This window comes from Phoenix dactylifera, unplaced genomic scaffold (genome assembly GCF_009389715.1).
Source record: "Phoenix dactylifera cultivar Barhee BC4 unplaced genomic scaffold, palm_55x_up_171113_PBpolish2nd_filt_p 000064F, whole genome shotgun sequence".
NCBI lineage: Eukaryota > Viridiplantae > Streptophyta > Magnoliopsida > Arecales > Arecaceae > Phoenix > Phoenix dactylifera.
The window spans coordinates 1339899-1358145 of NW_024067673.1; the positions used below are offsets into that span (position 1 = coordinate 1339899).

Sequence of the window (18247 nt, forward strand, 5' to 3'; positions counted from 1 at the left end):
TGGAGGATCAAACGATCAAGAGAGGATATCATATGAAGGAAAAAAAAGACCAATGAAGAGTTTTTTTTTTTTTTTTCCGTTACTCCTAGGGGATTCAGGCTAGAGGTGTTGGGTTATGAAAGCCTTGTCCAAATAGGATGTGCAATTCACTAATCCAATAGAAAATTCACTCTAATGCTGTTAGATTACCCAACTGGCCCTTAATTTTTGTATCGAATCGGCTATGATATGATCTAGGGGTGTTGTCAAGTTGATGAGGTTTAGGTGTTAGCCTAGATGCACAAATATAATTGATAAATTAAATATTTCTAATATTTAAAAATAGTAAATAAGAAGAATAAACTAGCAAATAATTAACTTGACAATATAATAATAAAATGAAGAAAGAGAGAGAAGATGGCCTGTGGATCGAAGCACGCTGATGCATTGTCCTAGGAAAGTTTATGCCCCACACACACGGATCTGCTGGTACAGATCTCCTAGAGATACGACGACCCAATACAGAACCATGTCTTCCCCATCAGTGCGCCTCCAGGGAAGAAAGAAGAGCACGTTCACACTTGCAGATAGCTCAAAATTAAAAAAGTTATGAGGAGAAGAAAATTTTTCTTTATTTCTTTTCTTTCCAATGATCCCTAGAGCCCTTTTTATATAGATTCTTGGAATAGGAAGAAGTGAAAATTTTTTATTGTAGTTTGAAATGATCCCTAGAACCCTTTATATAGGTTCAGGCTCGTCAAAAGAAGTAGACTCTCCTCCCGCAGATTGATGACGTGTCTTCTTGTGCTTCTTTGATTATGCGGCTTGTTGTATCTTGGCCGCTCGTGATTCCTTTCTTTTTCGAGAGGCTTTTTCATGCTTGTTCTTGCGTGTGGATGCATGACACTTGTCATGGTTTGCTTCTTTTGGAAATTTTTCCATGTTTGCTCCTTTGCTTATACGTGGATGCTTGCCACTTGACTGTTGACTAATTTAGTTTTCAAATTTTTAAAATATTTAATTTAATTCAACATTAGGTACTTCCTAGTTCAGCCCCGGATCCATGGAGGATGGTGGATCTAAATTTATATCCAAAATCTACTCATCCAAAAATCGGTCAAATTCAAGTCAAAATAGTGGAAGGAATGGATCTAATTCAAACTTAACCTCAATCCAGACCGAGTTTAGAAGTTTAGGTGTGTAAAAGTTTGAGGAGCTCCTATCACAATTTATTTCCTTCTCAATGGATATGTAATGTCAAGGTGTTTTAAACCTACTTGTACAAGTAACCATATGCTAATTGTGGGTCAAGAACTAGCATCCGTCGAATCGGATTATGTCGAAATAGGCGAAATGGCCCTTCCCCTCTTCGAATCTGAGATGTTTCCCGTCGCGGAAGCCTTTTCCCAATGCGCGGAGCCCCAACGAGGAAGGTGTTAGTGGTTTCTCATGGGGTCAATAATGCATTTCCCTCTTTTTGTGCTACTCCTACAAGAAGAAGATAAGAAAGCGCGAAGCGTTCTCTTGGTGTCCCAGCCTGTTGCTTCTAAAGGCTGTCCTCTCTCGGCTGGATTTTGGTCCAGCCTACTACGAGGATCTCGTATCCTGTACATCGTCTTTCTTCCGACCCGAAGCAATAGCTTGATACTAGTTCAGTGGATAAGATGGCTGTGCTTCAGCTCACTAAAGAATGGGACGGCAGTGGTCCGGCAAGCTCGCCACCAAGTTGGTGGATTTGGAGAGTTCATCCATAAGGTAGTTGTCTTCCAGCAAGAATAGGACTGGATTAAAGAATGAATAGTTGCCCCTCAGGAGGACTGGAATATCTAGCAACAATCCGCCTTGCAACCTGGTGAAAGTAGAAATTATTATTCCATACATTGGGCTCCGGTATTTTAATGTTCTTTTATTGGAAGACATGAAGCTGTCTTGTCGTTGCAAGGATTAGACAGGTCTTATCACTTAGCTGTAATGCCATGTCGACGTCTATATTTTTTGAGTTCGGTCCTTAAACAAGGATGAAATCATCGGCAATCGTTCTCTCAAGCCTAACTTGCTCTTATGGGAATTATGTAAAACCGAGTCTTATCTACCGAACTAAGAGATTTATGTAGTATTTTGTTGGAGCATAAGACTAAAATGGGATCTTATACCCCTCAAATAAAATTTCCAAGTTGAGAGCACACCAATCCCATGTCCAACTTATACGCATTTCACCCTTTTAGATCTTTGAAATTAATGTTACTATATTATATAAATACTGCAATATGACAAGAAATATATCATATACAATATTCCTAGCATAAAATATATTTTAACACTATAATAAAATGTTTTAATATCATAATGCTATTTCATAGGAGAGAAAAATTCATGGAAGACATAAAAAGCTACTTTCCACTGATTGAAAATTGGGATCCTTTTTTTTCGAAAAGTATTTTTAAGCTATCAAAAGCTATGGATAGTCTTTTCCTTTATTAAGGATATAATAAGTATTTCATAAAAATTTTTCAGAAAGATAAATGCTCATCCGAACATAAGCTACTCTGGAATATGCTAATTTTCTTTGATCAACCAATTATAAGCTTATCATCAGTTGTTCGTCGGAAAGGGATGCTTGTGGTGGGATAGTAAAGTAAGAAGAAAACCCTAGATGTTCAATCTTGAAGAGAAAAAGACTCCTGAAGATGAAAGACATCGAAGAGAATGGAGAGTCGGAAAAGTAAAAGAGGAGCCTTATTTTCTTATAGGCATAATTTTGACTTTTTACAATAAATAAACGATTTATTAACATTGTCAATTTTATTTAGTGTACGTGTAGATTTTGCAAAATATTAAATGTAAGTATAATAAACATAAACCTCATAAGAGTTTCTATAATTTATTCATATATTTCTTATGTCCCTAAGTGGTTGTCATGTCGTATAGGGTTATTTTGGTCATTTTAAAAATTTTACTGGCATAGCATTTGAATCTTATTAAAAGCCAACAGTTTGACTAATATTTTATTAAGTAATGGGTTAAAGTATTGGATAAAAATAAACTTTAGGAGGTAAGTATAGATTTTTTTGCACTATTAGGTGTAAATATAATTTATCCTTAATCTCAAGGACATTTTTTGTAATTTACTCTAAAAATATCAATAATTTTAATATATTCCTATTTTTGTATATAATTTTTTCACAAATTTTTTAAAATATAGATTATTCTATTTATACAACAACTAAAGAGTAACAATAAGATCATATATATATATATATATATATATATATATAATGTTTTATTTAAATATTTATAACTTTTAATATATTTTTAATATAAAATTTGTTCTGATCATGTCATCGAGACAGTTAAATCAATTTTGCATACCTTTATTTGGGTTGAAACTGAACCGGCATTTAGTGCATACTACTAGTTAGCATTTTCAGTAACCATATACATCTTCATCATCGGGTATCTATGATTGATCTCAGTAATCTATTATAAATATGGGGCAAAATATTATTTCTCAATAATTTTTTAAAAATATTGCTATGATAATATCTTGGATTTTATATGAAAAATGATTATCATAAATATGGGTAAAGTATTATATCTGAAAATTTATGAAAAATATACTAAAATCTTATCATGAACCTATAATTTCTTGTACTGTATCTTTTCATGCCACTTGCCTAGTACTAACAAGATTGGCTGTAAAGCTTTTGTCGGTAACCGAGTTGTCATAGCCCGGGCTACAGTATTTGTCGTTTCAAGTTTAAATTATTTTAGTTTAATACAAAAGATAGTTTTTTTTTAATGTAAAATACAAAAGATAGTAAGTCCCTCAGAATTCATATTTTGCCTTCACAATTCGTCGTTTTATTAAACATTCTTCCTCCACCGCCGTGCACTATTACCGGCCATCATGTTTATTCCCTGTTCAAACCCTGTAGCCAACTCATTTATTCCCCCACCGCCACGGGGCGGCCCCCAGACCTTAAATCTTGGCCGAAGCCTTGTCCGACTTCTGCTCAACTCCTAGCTCTGGGTAAATGGCTCTTCCTCCTCCTCCTCCTCCTCCTCCTTCCCTCCTCCTCCTCGCGTTGTTCCTCGTGGCAATGTCCGGGTCACGTCAGGAAGGGGCCCTGGCACGGGAGAGCGGCGCTGAGTTCAGTAGGGCCGCCTTCCCTGACGAATTCATCTTCGGCGCCGCCTCCTCGGCTTACCAGGTTTAGCTCTCGGTCTTAGCTTTCTAAAACTATCTGGATTTCTCGGCAAGACTGGCCATTAATTTATTTTGGCTCCTCATGCATGTTCGCAGTATGAAGGCGCTGTGAAGGAAGGTGGCAGGGGGCCGAGCATTTGGGATACCTTCACACACAAGCACCCAGGTCCCTTTCCCTTTAATTTGTCTCTTTCTCTCAATCGTTTTGCGGTGCTGCTCCATTTTGGAAATGGGATTCAACTGGACACCCTACGTGTCCAATCCTCATGTTCTGCGTTGGGATGGACCATTTTGGGATTGATTTGCCAAATACTAAATCTATTAGATTTTTTATTTAGTTGGTTATTAATTTTAATAATTTTAAAATTTTATTTTTAATTTTATTCTTTTTTTTTTTTTTTTTTAAGAATAGTTATCGAGTAAGAATCAAACATTCACCCATGCTATATTTAAAGGGACCATTGCTATTTCCTTTGAAGTGGCATAAGAAAAGTGAGAGACGGAGAGAGAGTCAGCCCTTTTTTTATGGCTCATTTTTTTAATAAAATATTTTTTCTTCTAATTATTTTAAATATTTTTCTTGTTTTTTATTTGGTGTTTGTTTTTTTGTTGTTTTTTGTTTTTCATTTGGTGTTTGTTTGGCCTTCTCTTTTTCTTTTTCTTTTTTTTTTCTAGATCTTGGATCGACATGGTCGTTCTACTCTACATAGCGTGCCATTTTACGGTGAAATGAATTTTAAAAAAAAAGCTAACACTTTAATTCAACAAATCAATTCAGATTATAATATATCGCGATTGCCAATTTATTACTGGCCCGTGCTGTGGAATACAATTGTTGTCTCTTATCCAAGGCATTGATCCACAAAATCAATTGGATTGAGAGTGTAATATAAACATCAATTGCAAATATAGTGCATTACAATACATGGTAAAATGGGATTTGTCTCAACATCACACCTCAGTATTTAGCTATCAAAGTTCTAGATTCTAGTCTGTAATAATATAATTGTAGATATTTCTATTTGAACCTAGATGGTCATAGTATGAACAGATTTTTCTCTTACTTCTTTAAAAAGAAATAAATCTGAATCATTTCCCTCACCCAAGATGCTGATTGGGATCATAAAGGTTTTTTATTTTAGGTTTTATTAAGGAAAGCATCGAGCGATGAACTGATCCTACCTTGTATTTAAAAATTTGTGCAAGGTGCAAAGTGGGTCCACCTGCCCAACATAGCAATTAAACTTTTCCACATCGGCTAATACTAAAGCCAAAGTCCACTCAGGCCCTGTTTAGGGAAGCTGTTAGTAGTAGAGCTTTTAGAAGTAGAGCTGTTGAAAGTAGAACTGTTTGAAGCAGAGCGTTTATAAAAAACTGTTTGCTGTTTGGTAACTACATTTCTAAAGTGCTGTGACACTTTAACATGTGTTTGGTGAACAAATTGAGAAAGTACTTTTATGTGACAAAATGACCATAAAGGACATTACCAGTATTATATAACAGAGCATAACAAAATATAATATGTATTAATACATAAATATATGATATAGTATAATATTAATATAATGTAATATAATATTATTATAATATAGTACTATAACATTATGTATTATAGAATAATAATTTAATATAATATTAAATTATTTAATATAACATATCAATATATTATGATATAATGTAATATAATATTATATTTATAGTATAATATAATAATAAATATATAAAATATTATAATTATTAGTGTAAATTAATTTTTCATCCTTCTAATGACCATTTATCTCTCTAACAAATTTTCTAGCTAGGTGATAAAATTGGTTAAATAATTACTAATATTTATTTTTATTTATTTATTCAGGTCAGATTATTTGCCACTCACTCATTATTTTATTTATTTATTTATTTATTTATTATTTTATTTCATGGAAATATAGAGGGGTCGCCGGCCATGGGTGGTGGTCAGCATGGTGGCTGCCACCATGGGCAACCACGAGCTCCCAAAATAAAAAAATAAAAAAAAGAAGAGGAAGAAGGAACAGAGGCGGAGGCGTTGAGAGGAAGAAGAAGATAGAGAGGGAGAGGGAGAGGATGGGTGAGAGAGGAAGAGGCGAGACGATGGTTTTGGAGGGAAAAGGATGATTTAAATGGGGGTATTTTGGTCCAAAAAACAGCTTACTGACAAAGCTGAAAACAGCATTTTTGGAAAGCTCCAAATTGGAGCTTTTCCCCAAAAGCTGTTTTCAGCTGCCCGCAAAAGCTGAAATAGCTTTCCGAAAATTTTACCAAATACCATTTTTTATCTAAAAGTACTTTTGGAGGGCCAGCAAGTGCTTTTTGGCCCTCCAAAAGCTCCCCCAAACAGGGCCTCAGTCATAGCACTGCGTGGAAGGTGATATATAATTGGGAAGAGCAAAATTAGTCACCCGTGACTAGCTTATACTTCTCCAAGCAGGACATGTTATATAACATAAATTTTATCTATAGGTTTTCTGTTTTTTTTAGTCCTTTCTTATTAATTGGCAACCAAAGAAAAAGTTAAAAAGAGCAATGATATGATATTAATATCTTCAGAAATCTATCAAAAGAGCAGGAAAATCCTATATCCAAAAAATAATGCATTCATCTAAAATATACTCCCTGAAAGCCCAAACCGTGCCTAGTTTGGTTCGGGGGATAGTTGAATTACTCCACATCCCATAACAAAGTATAGATATTTGAAATTATCGGATTTGCAGAGAAAAATATGAAGATTAGGCAAATATGGTGTAACCTAGATAGTTGCCCACTTTTACCCAGCAATTTGATCCCCTGTGTAGTGTTCTACAAGTTTTGACATGTGCAATTTCCTACCATTTGCATGGCATGTCTATTGGTGCTCGATCAATGGTTCAAAAAAAAAAATGTTAAAGAAAGAATAAAAAAATATCGAGGACCACGACGGCGGTGGCAAGGAGGATAATTCTGATGATGATAGTAGCCACGGGATTTACTATCTAGGAAGTAGATAACTGGTTACTGTAGGTATTGATGCCCAAATCTTGCCTGATCTCATGATTTGATGATCAATTCATGGTGGTGGAAGATGGAACGCCTATCTGTCGTGAAGAGTTACGGATTTGTATACAAAGAGAAGAAAAAGATCCACCGATGTGGCTCCTGTAGGACCTCCTTCGATGCTTAAGTCCATCAAGGCTTTGGAATAACAGTGAGAAATAGCAAGAGAAGATATAATGAAAAGGATCAGAGTACAGTGATCTCTCTAGATCATTAAGCCTTCATTGCCTCGTTTGGAGTGCTCGGTCCAAAGTGCTCGGCTTGAAAGCTCAACCTTGGATTTTGGGAGCACGACCATCAGCGACTCGGCCAAAGCTCGGCCGTCGGAGGCTCAGCCATCAGGAGCTCGGCTATTGGAGGCTCAGCCATCAGGAGCTCATCCATCGGAGGCTTGACCATCTGGAGCTTGGCTATCGGAGGCTCGGTCGTCAGGAGCTCAGCCGTCAGAGGCTCCGCCTAGATTGCTCAACCTAGAGTGCTTGGCTTGGAAAGCTCGACCTAGAATGCATGGCCTAGAGTGCTTGGCTTGAAGTGCTTGGCGTGGGAGCTTGGATGCGGCCTTTGGGAGCTCGACCATCGAAGACTCAGTTTGGTCATCGAAAGCTCAACCTAGATTGATTGTCCTGAAGTGTTCGGTCAGGATTGCTCGACCTGAAGTACTTCGTCTAGATTGCTTAGCTTGGATTGATGGGCTTGAATTGCTCGGCCTTGAGTGCTCGATTTGGATTGCTCAGTTTGAATTACTTAGCCTGGAGTGCTCGGCTTGAAGTGCTTGAACTATATTGCTCAGCCTGGATTGCTTGGCTTGATTCTAATTTGCCTTCTGGTCGGCGGTCTCGCTTCCCGTATAGGCTTTGTGTCTTGCGTTGCATGAGAGGGCGGCCTCTAAGGACTCGCGTAGAGTGCTTAGCCTGGTGTGCTCAGCCTTGGCTTTTGGGAGATTAGCCATCGGAAGCTCGACCATTAAGAGATCGGTTATTGAAGGCTCGGCCATCAAAAGCTCGGCCATCGAAAGCTCGGCCATTGAAGGCTCGACCATCAAAATCTCAGCCTAGATTGCTTAGTTTGGAGTGCTCGGCTTGGAATGCTCGGCCTGGAGTACTCGGCCTGGAATGCTCATCCTGGGAGCTTGGCCTTAGTCTTTGGCAGCTCGGCCATCGGAGACTCGATCATCAGGAGCTTAGCCATCGAAGGGTTGGCCATTGGGAGCTCGGCCTAAATTGCTGGACCTAGAGTGCTTGACTTAAATTGCTTGGCTTGGGATGCTTGGCCTGGGGGCTCGGCATGGGATGCTTGGCCTGGAGGGCTCGGCTTGGAGTGCTTGGCTTGGAATGCTCGACCTGGAGAGTTCGGCCTGGTTCGGGTCGGCCTTCTAGTCAGCGATCACGTGTTCCGTGTTCCGTGCGCAAGACGCTCATATCTCTAGGTGCACGGAAGGGAGGCCTCCAGTGACTCACATTCTAGTCACCAAGGACGTCGCGCGTCCTACATGCACAGTGCCCGTGACTCAGGTGGCATGGAATGACGGCCTCTAGGAACTCGCGTCCTAGTCTCCAAGTATGTGCATCTCATACAAAGGGAAGGTGATGCTCGGGGGCAGTTAAGTGGAAGAGGAGTCAAGCGCAAAGAAGCCTCTCCATGGGAGCCTCTCGTCATGAAAACTTAAAGAGTCTTTCTTTGGGTGCCTCTCACTATGAGAGCTTAAGAGCCTCTTCTTGGGAGCTCGTCACTATAAGTACTTGTCACCATGAGAGCTTATGATCCACTTCCTGGAAAGCCTCCTGACATTAGAGCTTGAGAGCCTCTGGCTGTTTCTACCTTGCCCCTTAGCCCTATTTATATGGAGGAGGGAGTATGGATCCATTGCAATTTCGAGATGGACATTAAGAGATTGCCATAATCTTCTTCCTTGCTTAGATCCCAGCAAAAATTCAAATCTATCATAACCTCCTTCCTCATTTAGATCTCCATCAAGAATTCAATTTTTTTCGAATTCAAATTTTTTCATAATGTGCACCATATGTCGCCCCATGAGCCATGATAGGTGGATTAGATGTATGCCATATTACATTAGAGTAGACTAGTAGTGAGGTGCTAGGAAAGAAACAGAAGAAAAGAATAATCAAATATTGAATTTCCTAAATATTAAAATAAATAATTTTAAGTACGTAGAGTTTATATCTCTCAGAAGAAAAAACTGCAATTATTATGAATCGTACTTGTCAGCCAGTTACAAAGTTTGAGTTTGTTGGCCAGATAAGATTGCTGATAAAAGTAATGGGGATGTAGCACTGGACTCTTACCATCGTTATAAGGTAACTTGTGGCCTTCGGTTCTCTGCTTTTAATCATTTTTAGAACGTTTTTTTAACGCGTGTATGTCTTTCTTCTTCGTTGTTATCTTTTGGTTATTGATTGATTTGTGTTACAGGAAGATGTAAAAATAGTGAAGGAGCTGGGACTAGATGCCTACAGGTTCTCTATCTCTTGGCCAAGAATCCTACCAAGTAATAATGCCTACTTTTCAAATGTAACAAGATTATATTCCTCATAAATTCTTCTCTTATCATGTTTTAATTGTTCATTTTTATCTTACGATAGATGGAAGCCTAAGCGGGGGAGTTAATAATGAGGGTGTCAAGTATTACAACAACCTCATCAACGAGCTTATATCCAATGGTCATAGTCTCATCAACGTTATTTCTAGTTTTTGTTATTGTTTCCATGCTCCCCTTCTCTGATCAAAAGTTCTAAATTGGCAGGCTTGAAGCCCTTTGTGACTATCTTCCATTGGGACTTGCCTCAAAGCCTAGAAGACCAATATGGCGGTTTCTTAAGTTCTAATATCATGTGATTTTCACATACCACCAACCTTCTTTCGACAGCAAGGCTTTTATCTTCATGTCTTTTTCATTATTATTTTTTAAAATAAAGATATTAAAACCCATCAAGATTTAATTAAACCTTACACTTCTAAGTAGAGAGGGGTGCCAAGTACCTGAGCTTTTCTGTTAAGTCTTTAACCTAAGCTTTTTCTCCCTAGTGTTGCACTGCAGCCATCTGCAAATGCTACAAAATTTGCAAACCATCACAAACAAAAAAAATCATTAGTTCTCTCGGATTGATATAAATGTTTTGCTTCACAGAAGCAGTAGTACTGTGCCACATATTTTGGCCTAAATTTGATCAAGGTCTATACCACCCCAAGATTTCAATCTCTCCAGGAGTCTTGCACCTTTTGATAGGCCTACAAAATTTTATGGGCCCTAACTATCACCAACTTCAGCTCGAATTGACAGCGCTTTTGATTAAAATGTGGTCATGGCTGATATATAGCCTAAATTTATGGTGCGCACTAATGCTCTTTTCTACAGAAACGACTACGTTGACTACGCCGAGGTTTGCTTCAGGGAGTTTGGAGACCGTGTCAAGCACTGGATCACCTTCAACGAGCCACTTATTTTCTCGGCTATGGGCTACGCGTCCGGCACATTTGCACCAGGGCGTTGTACTCCTGGGATCGTTGGCAATTGCCCCACAGGGGACTCAGGCAGGGAACCTTATATTGTGGGACATAACATGCTCCTTGCCCATGCTGCTACAGTGAAGTTATACAAAAACAAGTACCAGGTGAAGAGATGGGTCCATGCCATTCTTTTTTTATTTCTTTTTTATGATAAAAAGGATATTATACTTTCCTTTTATATATATGTATATATATATACACACACATCCATGAAAAATCAGAATACATAAAATTCATAAGCTGGACAAAAGAGAGAGAGCAGAAGTAGTGTCGCATAGTGTAGTTTCTATATAATTGGCCACGTAAGTAGCCACCTAGTTAAGACCAATGTTGGCCCTTACCTTTCGTACCCCCATCTTTTTTATTTTGTCCTAGAGAGGGTTCAACTATCACAATTTTTTTCCTCAAAAAGAGAAAAAGAAAAAGAAAACACAATTATCAAACAGTGCAACTTTGATTATAAGACCTAACCTTGTTACATTAACCATGCAGGGGCCTCAGATGGGCAAAATAGGTATAACCCTGACTACTAAATGGTTTGTGCCAATATTTAATACCAAGACTAATTATGATGCAGCGGAACGAGCTCTAGATTTCGCATATGGATGGTAAGTTATTGGCGAACCAAGTCCTCCTAGAGCTCTCAAAATGTTTTAAAGATTTTAAACCAAGATAATTGAAGTTGATCATTATACTAAGACTATATCTCTTTTGACTTGTATAGGTTCATGGAACCCTTAACTCAAGGTGATTACCCTTTCAACATGAGGGTGCTTGTTGGAGATCGGTTACCCAATTTTTCTAAAGAGCAATCAGAATTGGTTAAAGGGTCATTCGACTTTATAGGACTTAATTACTATACAGCAAGCTATGTATATAGCACTCCCATATCTAATAGTGCAACCAAAAATTACGATGCGGATTCCTACACTAACACGACCGGTGAGCCCCTACTAAACCAAAGTTTCAAATTATGCTATTTCCCTAATATCCAACCATCTTTTTTCTCTCACTTTTTTGTCCTTTTCAACAGGAGTACGTGATGGAGTCCCCATTGGTGCAGCGGTAATTGCCTTCACAATGCACAACTCTCTCTTCAAAATTCGATTTAGTAAGCTTGAGTAAACATAGGGATGTAGCTGTGGTAGTGTTGCGGCCGAATCTGGACTAAAGTCGGAACGCAGCTCGGTCGATCCTGAGGTCGGCCAGAGGTGATTTGACTAGGCTGGTTGACGTGTCGGGTGCTGGTCTCCTCTGTTGGTAGCTTGCAAGAAATCCATTTGCCGGAGAGTTTCCAGTAGAGACCATCCGATGTCTAAGTCAGAATAATGAGGCAACAATATAGACGCGATAGGATTTCAGCAGAGGGTGACTCTGTGAGTAATATTGTATGTGTACATGAAGTCCCCTGGACTGCCTCTTTATATAGGAGGGTCGGATTTGTTGTTATCTGGGCTGACATGGCTTGCACTGATGGCTAGGTAATGGCCGGTAATATGACCGCGATGTAGAAGTTAGCCCGTGTGGGCGGCGTGTAGCGCAGGTCTGATGCAGAGCGTGGTGCTGCCACGACTGTGGGCGGATAAGGTTATCGGTTGTTAAGACTGTCAGTCCTTATCGACACGCGTTGATTGTTTTCCTTGGCTAGTTGTCTCCTCTGCTGGGCCTGAAGTTGTTCACCTCGATTTATGTCCGAGGTCAAGAAGATCGATCTGGTCTGAGGTCTAGGTGTCTAATATTTTTCGCATCAAGTAGGACTAAATATGAACATTATTCATAAAACTAAATACTATCGAAGAGAATAAAAAATATGGTACAATTTTATATATGGCATGTTTTAGGCGATAAGCTAAAACATCCAGCTCCTATAAAAGCTACAAAATCTGCAAAGAAAGTGGGCATACATATTGTAAGAGATAAATGACACACGAACATGCACATTATTTATATCTCCTGTTAGTAATGCGTGCAAGACGTGCATCACAGACTGCGTTGAGTTGGCTCTTCGTCTACCCAAAAGGAATAAGAGATCTCTTGCTGTACACGAAGACCAAGTACAACAACCCAGTCGTCTACATCACCGAGAATGGTAAGACCGGGCGTCCAATGGGTTTTCTTGGTGATCAGCATTCTTTGCTGCTTCACGTAATGAAATTATGAAACTGAGAGCTGATCTAAGTACGTGTCTCTTGACATACAGGGGTTGCAGAGGCCAACAATGGAACGTTATCACTCAAGGAGGCGCTCAAAGATGATACCAGGATATACTACTACCGTAAGCATCTGCTGTACGTGAACAAAGCTATAAGGTCAGTACTATGAGCCGTACTTGGGTACTCTTTGTTCATAAGATCTGGTCTGTTGACATATCCTGACGCACAAAGGACTGCTAAAATTCTTGGGGAACTTATATAGGCTTGGAATTAATGGTTGGTGTTCAAACGCCTCAAAAAAATAACGTTTGGTCTATTTTTTGACAGGGAAGGGGCAGATGTGAGAGGATACTTTGCGTGGAGTTTGTTGGATGACTTCGAATGGAACTCCGGCTACACAATTCGGTTTGGCATCCACTACGTGGACTACAAAGATGGCTTGAAGAGGTACCCCAAGAAATCTGCCTACTGGTTTCGCAAGTTCCTCAAAAGAACATAGAATTGTCTGCGGTTAAATAAATTCCATCCCATTTTACTGTCATTTTCCTCATTAGGAGTGCAGAAGATCGTTGATGCTGCAATAAAGTGTATGTTAAGTTTTTCCTTGCTGAAAGACATCATTGTTTGCTGATTCAATAAACTGATTTGAGCATGGGAGCCTTTGAAATAAAACCCAATCTCTTTTTTTTTTTGGTACAACGTCGACTCACACACAACGAGTGTAGGTGTAGCCCATAAAATCAGAAAAAAAGAAATAGTGCAAAGGAGAAGGGACAAACGCGTGGTTCTCAAAAAAAAAAACCTCTAGAGTGATGAGCCGTATACGATGCCACCCGGTCTGTAGCACTGTTTGCCTCCTTGTAAACATGTGTAGCTCGATAGGAGACGTACTGATCCAAAAGACTGCATATATCGTGTAGCAGTCACAACCTGCCGGCAACATACCCCGACCCTGAATCCACTCAATCACCGTAGCTGAGTCCCCCTCAAAGAGAATACGATTTGTATCCAAAACATGCCTCGCATAGGTGGTGCCTTTCCATGCGGCTCTGAACTCGATACTATCGACAGATTGATTAAATATCTGCCGACCCCCGGCCGCTATCAATCTGACCTCATGGTCTCTGATGATAAACCTCACACCACTGCTACTCCCTCCCTCGTCGACACTGCTGTTGAAGTTCACCTTAAGAAAGTTAGAGGGTGGGGGCTCCCAGGAGATGAACAAGGTTCTGGACGCTACGGGAGTAGAATGGGAGACCTAGATATTTCTAGCCACCCCAAGGGACAATGACACAGTAATGTCGATGACCTTCGCCGCATGAAGGAGAGTTCTATCTACCACCACCCTCGGGTGCGCTCTGCTATCCTCAAAGATTTGGGCATTCTATCCAGCCAGCGGTAGAAAGCCAAGTAAGCCGCCCTGATCCCCAACTCCTTAAGGCCGGACCTCCATGAGGAATCCTCCAGAAAGATCAAAAAATCCTCGGTCAACGTCCACCCTAGACTCGTGTTGAAGGAGGCCGAGGTGCACTCCCAGATCTGAGCTTCCTGCGGACATCCGAGAGAACATAGGAGATAGACTCCACCTACGGGCAGACTACACAACCTAGGGGGATGCTTACCTCTCGCCGAGCCAGTATGCTTCTAGTGGCTAAGTAGCCCCAGATAATCTTCCAAACAAACATGGCCACTCGAGGGTGGATGCGCAACCTTCAGATCCAAGCCCCCTCAGTTTGCCAGACTGACATCCTCCTAACCAGCCTAAGTAAGTCCCTAGTTTTCACTTCTGGCTTGCCAGTCTCGCTCCAAACCCTCCTATCCTCACCCTCTCCTGCAGGAATCAGTAGTGACAAGACTTGCTCGTCCACCTGCTCCCTAAAGGCCCCACCGGACGAGGTCCTCGTTCCAACCTCACTCTCCTAGTGCAAATAGATCGTAGACTCTACGCCCCTCCAGCCATCCGGGGCCAAACAAAGTGGGTCAACTGCACGACGGCACCTCAAACACCCATCTATCCCCCAAGACGTCAATAGCTCCAATGTCACCAATCTCTCATGTGATTTCCAAAATAACCAGAGGGGCACATGTGCAAATCTCTCTCCAAATGAAGGAGCTGTGCCGACCAATGCGGAAGACTGCTAGGTAGACCGGATCCCCATACTTGGTCCTCATCAGGGAGCTCGAGAGACTCGTCGGCTCTAACAGAAATCTAACTGCCAACTTGGTAGCGAGGATCTCTTGCCACTCAATCAGGAAGTAAATCCCCAGCCCACCACTGCTGGTCGGCTAACAGATCGTCTCCCACGCCAGCAAGTGAACACCTCTACTACTCCCACGTCGTCCCTAGATGAAGCTTTTGAACAGGCTGATGGAGACATCAGCTAGGCCATTATTTTATTTGCATATTTGTTTTATTTTTATTTCTGGGTTTATTCGCATTTTAGGGCTTATTTGTGTTATTTGTGGACTTATTAGGATTTATTTCTATGTAAGGAGATTTATGCAAATTGTGTATTTGGGCCCTATATATAAGGACCTATTTTCATAATTAGGGCTTAATGAAGGTTTTATAATTTTTCTCCCATGTCCCCTCCTCTCTTCCTCCTTCTCTTCTCTCTCCTCCTCCTCCTCCTCATTCCCTTCTCCCTCTTCTTCTGTTTCCTTCTTAAAGCTACAACGTACAGCAACCCCAATAGTACATTCTCATCACTGCAGCCATTTCTCCCTCCTGGTTCGACATCAACTTGGTATCAGAGCCGTCGACTTTGCCCCTGCTGCCAAAGCCGCGAGCTAGGTTATCTGCCAATGCCCGGAATCTAGCTTCTCTTTCTCTCTCGGTTCACACTAGAGGCAAAGGGAAAACCCCTGCCTGCGGGCCCTTCCCACCATCTGTCACCCTGTAAACACTTCGACCACCCACCGCCAGACCACCGGCGGTTCTTTTGCGGTCTCCCAGAAGTTAAGCCTGTGGAGTGATTGATCATAACCCTATTTGATTTTGATAAGCACAAAGCAATTGAGTATATTTTATGTTATACTAATGAATTCAATCCAGTATCTCAGGCAAAATTTGTGAGAATCTTCTTTTGAGTGCATATGGAAATCAGCTTAAGTCAAAGGCTGAAACTCGAGTCGACTTTGGAGGATTACGAGTCGACTCCAAGTGTTTCAGATGTTCTGGCACAGGCTCGAGTCGACTCCGGCACACTGCGAGTCGACTCCGACTGAGAACAGACAGCAAGACAGAAAGATGAATCTCCGATGCTTGCCAAGTCGACCCCCGATAGTTCCGAGTCAACTCCAAGGAGTAACAGACAGAAAGACAGAGAAGTGGTTTCTGGACCCTGTTACCGAGTCGACTCTAGAAGAATTCGAGTCGACTCCAATGCTTGGGGAGTCGACTCCTAAACAAGCAAGAGTCAACTCTCAGAGGAAAGCAAGACTAAAAGTCAGAGAACCAACTTCGGGCTCTGAGAGCCGAGTCGACTCCAAGACGATCCGAGTCAACTCCGAGGCAGTTCAACTCCAAAGACAGAAGATCAGTTTTTGGGCTCTGAGAGCCGAGTCGACTCCAAGACGATCCGAGTCGACTTCGAGGCAGTTCAACTCCAAAGACAGAAGATCGATTTTTCCGTCTCTGAGAGGCGAGTCGACTCCAAGAGAATCCGAGTCGACTCGAGGAAGTAAACCTGAAAGAAAGATCTCTGGAATCCTGAAAACGAGTCGTCTCCAGAGGGCCGAGTCATCTCCGGATACTGGCGAGTCGACTCCAAGTTTGGCCGAGTCGACTCCAGAACGGGACAGCACTTTAATTCAAATCCTGAACAGTGGGCGAGTTGTCTCCAGTAAATCATGAGTCGTCTCCAGCGACAGCCGAGTCGACTCCAGATCGAGCGAGTCGACTCCGATCCCAACAGACACATTGTCAGGAGTTGCAGATTGTGCAGAACGGCTCTAAATTGGTGTCTAACGGCTAGTTTTCAAAGTGGACTGCTTAAATAGCCAGAGTGAACAGTAAAAGACATCAAGAGAGAGATTCCATTCAAAGAAAAAGTGATTTCCACCTACCAAAGGCTCTCAAGAGAAAATACAAGAAAAAGAAGGAAGAAGTGCATTGAACTCCATCCTACAAACGCTTTCCACGCATTCAAGGCTCCCCTTCTGACAGCAAATCTTCAGCACACTCAAAGAGGAGTCTCAGAGTTCGAGAAGCCCCTTCTTCCCCTTTCAAAAATCTATTTGAGGGCTTCTAACTCTACTTTATTCATATTGTTCATATTTGCTTTTTAAGAAGCTATCCTTGTACTCTTTCCAAACTATTTCTCTTACTTGATTCAATCAGGAAATTGAATCAAGGGTGTTAAGGTTGGTTGGTGAGCCGAGGATAAAACCAATGGTGTAAGGGTTCGATTGTGATCCCGGAAAAACAATCGGGTGGTTCTAGTCGGTGAGCCTGTGAAAACCGACCGAGTTCGTTGTGATCTCGTAAAACAACAAGTTGGGTTGTGAGCTTGTAAAACAACCGGCTGTAATCCGAGGGATTATAGTGAACTCCCAAGTGAAGCTCGGGGAGTGGACGTAGGAGTAAGGGTTAGCTCCGAACCACTATAAAATCTCTTGTGTTTGTGATTGGTTCATTGTCTCCTCCATCCCCTTCATTCACTACATATAGCAAACTAATTAATCCGCTTGCAATAAGGTTTAAATAGTTACTCATTATCTTTTTATTTGTAATAATCACTTAAAACCCAATTCACCCCCCCCCCCCTCTTGGGTTGTCTTCTTTGGCAACAAGTGGTATCAGAGCAGGAACTCTTATATCAAAAGAGTAAAAGATCAAAATGACAACCCCATTTGGATCTTCTCTTATTGAGGGGCAATCCACCCATAGACCTCTATTCTTCAATGAAACCGACTACACCTATTGGAAGGCTAGGATGAGGATATTTATCCAAGCTCAAGATTATGAGATTTGGAGCACCATAGTTAATGGACCATTCATTCCTTCAATTTTTGTAAATGGTATTACTATGCCCAAACTTGAAAAAGATTGGGATGACAATGATATAAGGAAGGCACAACTAAATGCCAAAGCAATGAATGTGCTTTATTGTGCCTTAGACCGCAATGAATTCAAGAGAGTCTCTACTTGCAATTCTGCAAAAGAGATATGGGACAGACTTGAGGTGACCCTCGAGGGCACGAATCAAGTCAAGGAATCTAAAATAAACATGCTAGTTCATAAGTATGAACTATTTAAAATGGATTCTAATGAAACTATCACTTGCATGTTTACTAGATTTACTGATATTGTCAATGGTTTAAAAAG

The 18247-nt window shown here is 40.7% G+C and overlaps 1 protein-coding gene across 1 annotated transcript; it reads left to right on the forward strand.

Moving 5' to 3' along the window:
• The first annotated feature begins 3811 nt into the window (after nucleotides 1-3811).
• Nucleotides 3812-13587, forward strand: LOC103695791 (beta-glucosidase 12-like). Its single transcript, XM_017847026.2, has 13 exons — nucleotides 3812-4190; nucleotides 4283-4352; nucleotides 9494-9552; nucleotides 9668-9743; nucleotides 9838-9915; nucleotides 9999-10086; nucleotides 10611-10866; nucleotides 11255-11370; nucleotides 11487-11704; nucleotides 11796-11827; nucleotides 12749-12851; nucleotides 12963-13071; nucleotides 13243-13587. Exons 1-13 carry the CDS (start codon nucleotides 4014-4016, stop codon nucleotides 13412-13414), a joined length of 1554 nt encoding a protein of 517 aa, XP_017702515.1. The 5' UTR covers nucleotides 3812-4013; the 3' UTR covers nucleotides 13415-13587.
• The last annotated feature ends 4660 nt before the right edge of the window (nucleotides 13588-18247 follow it).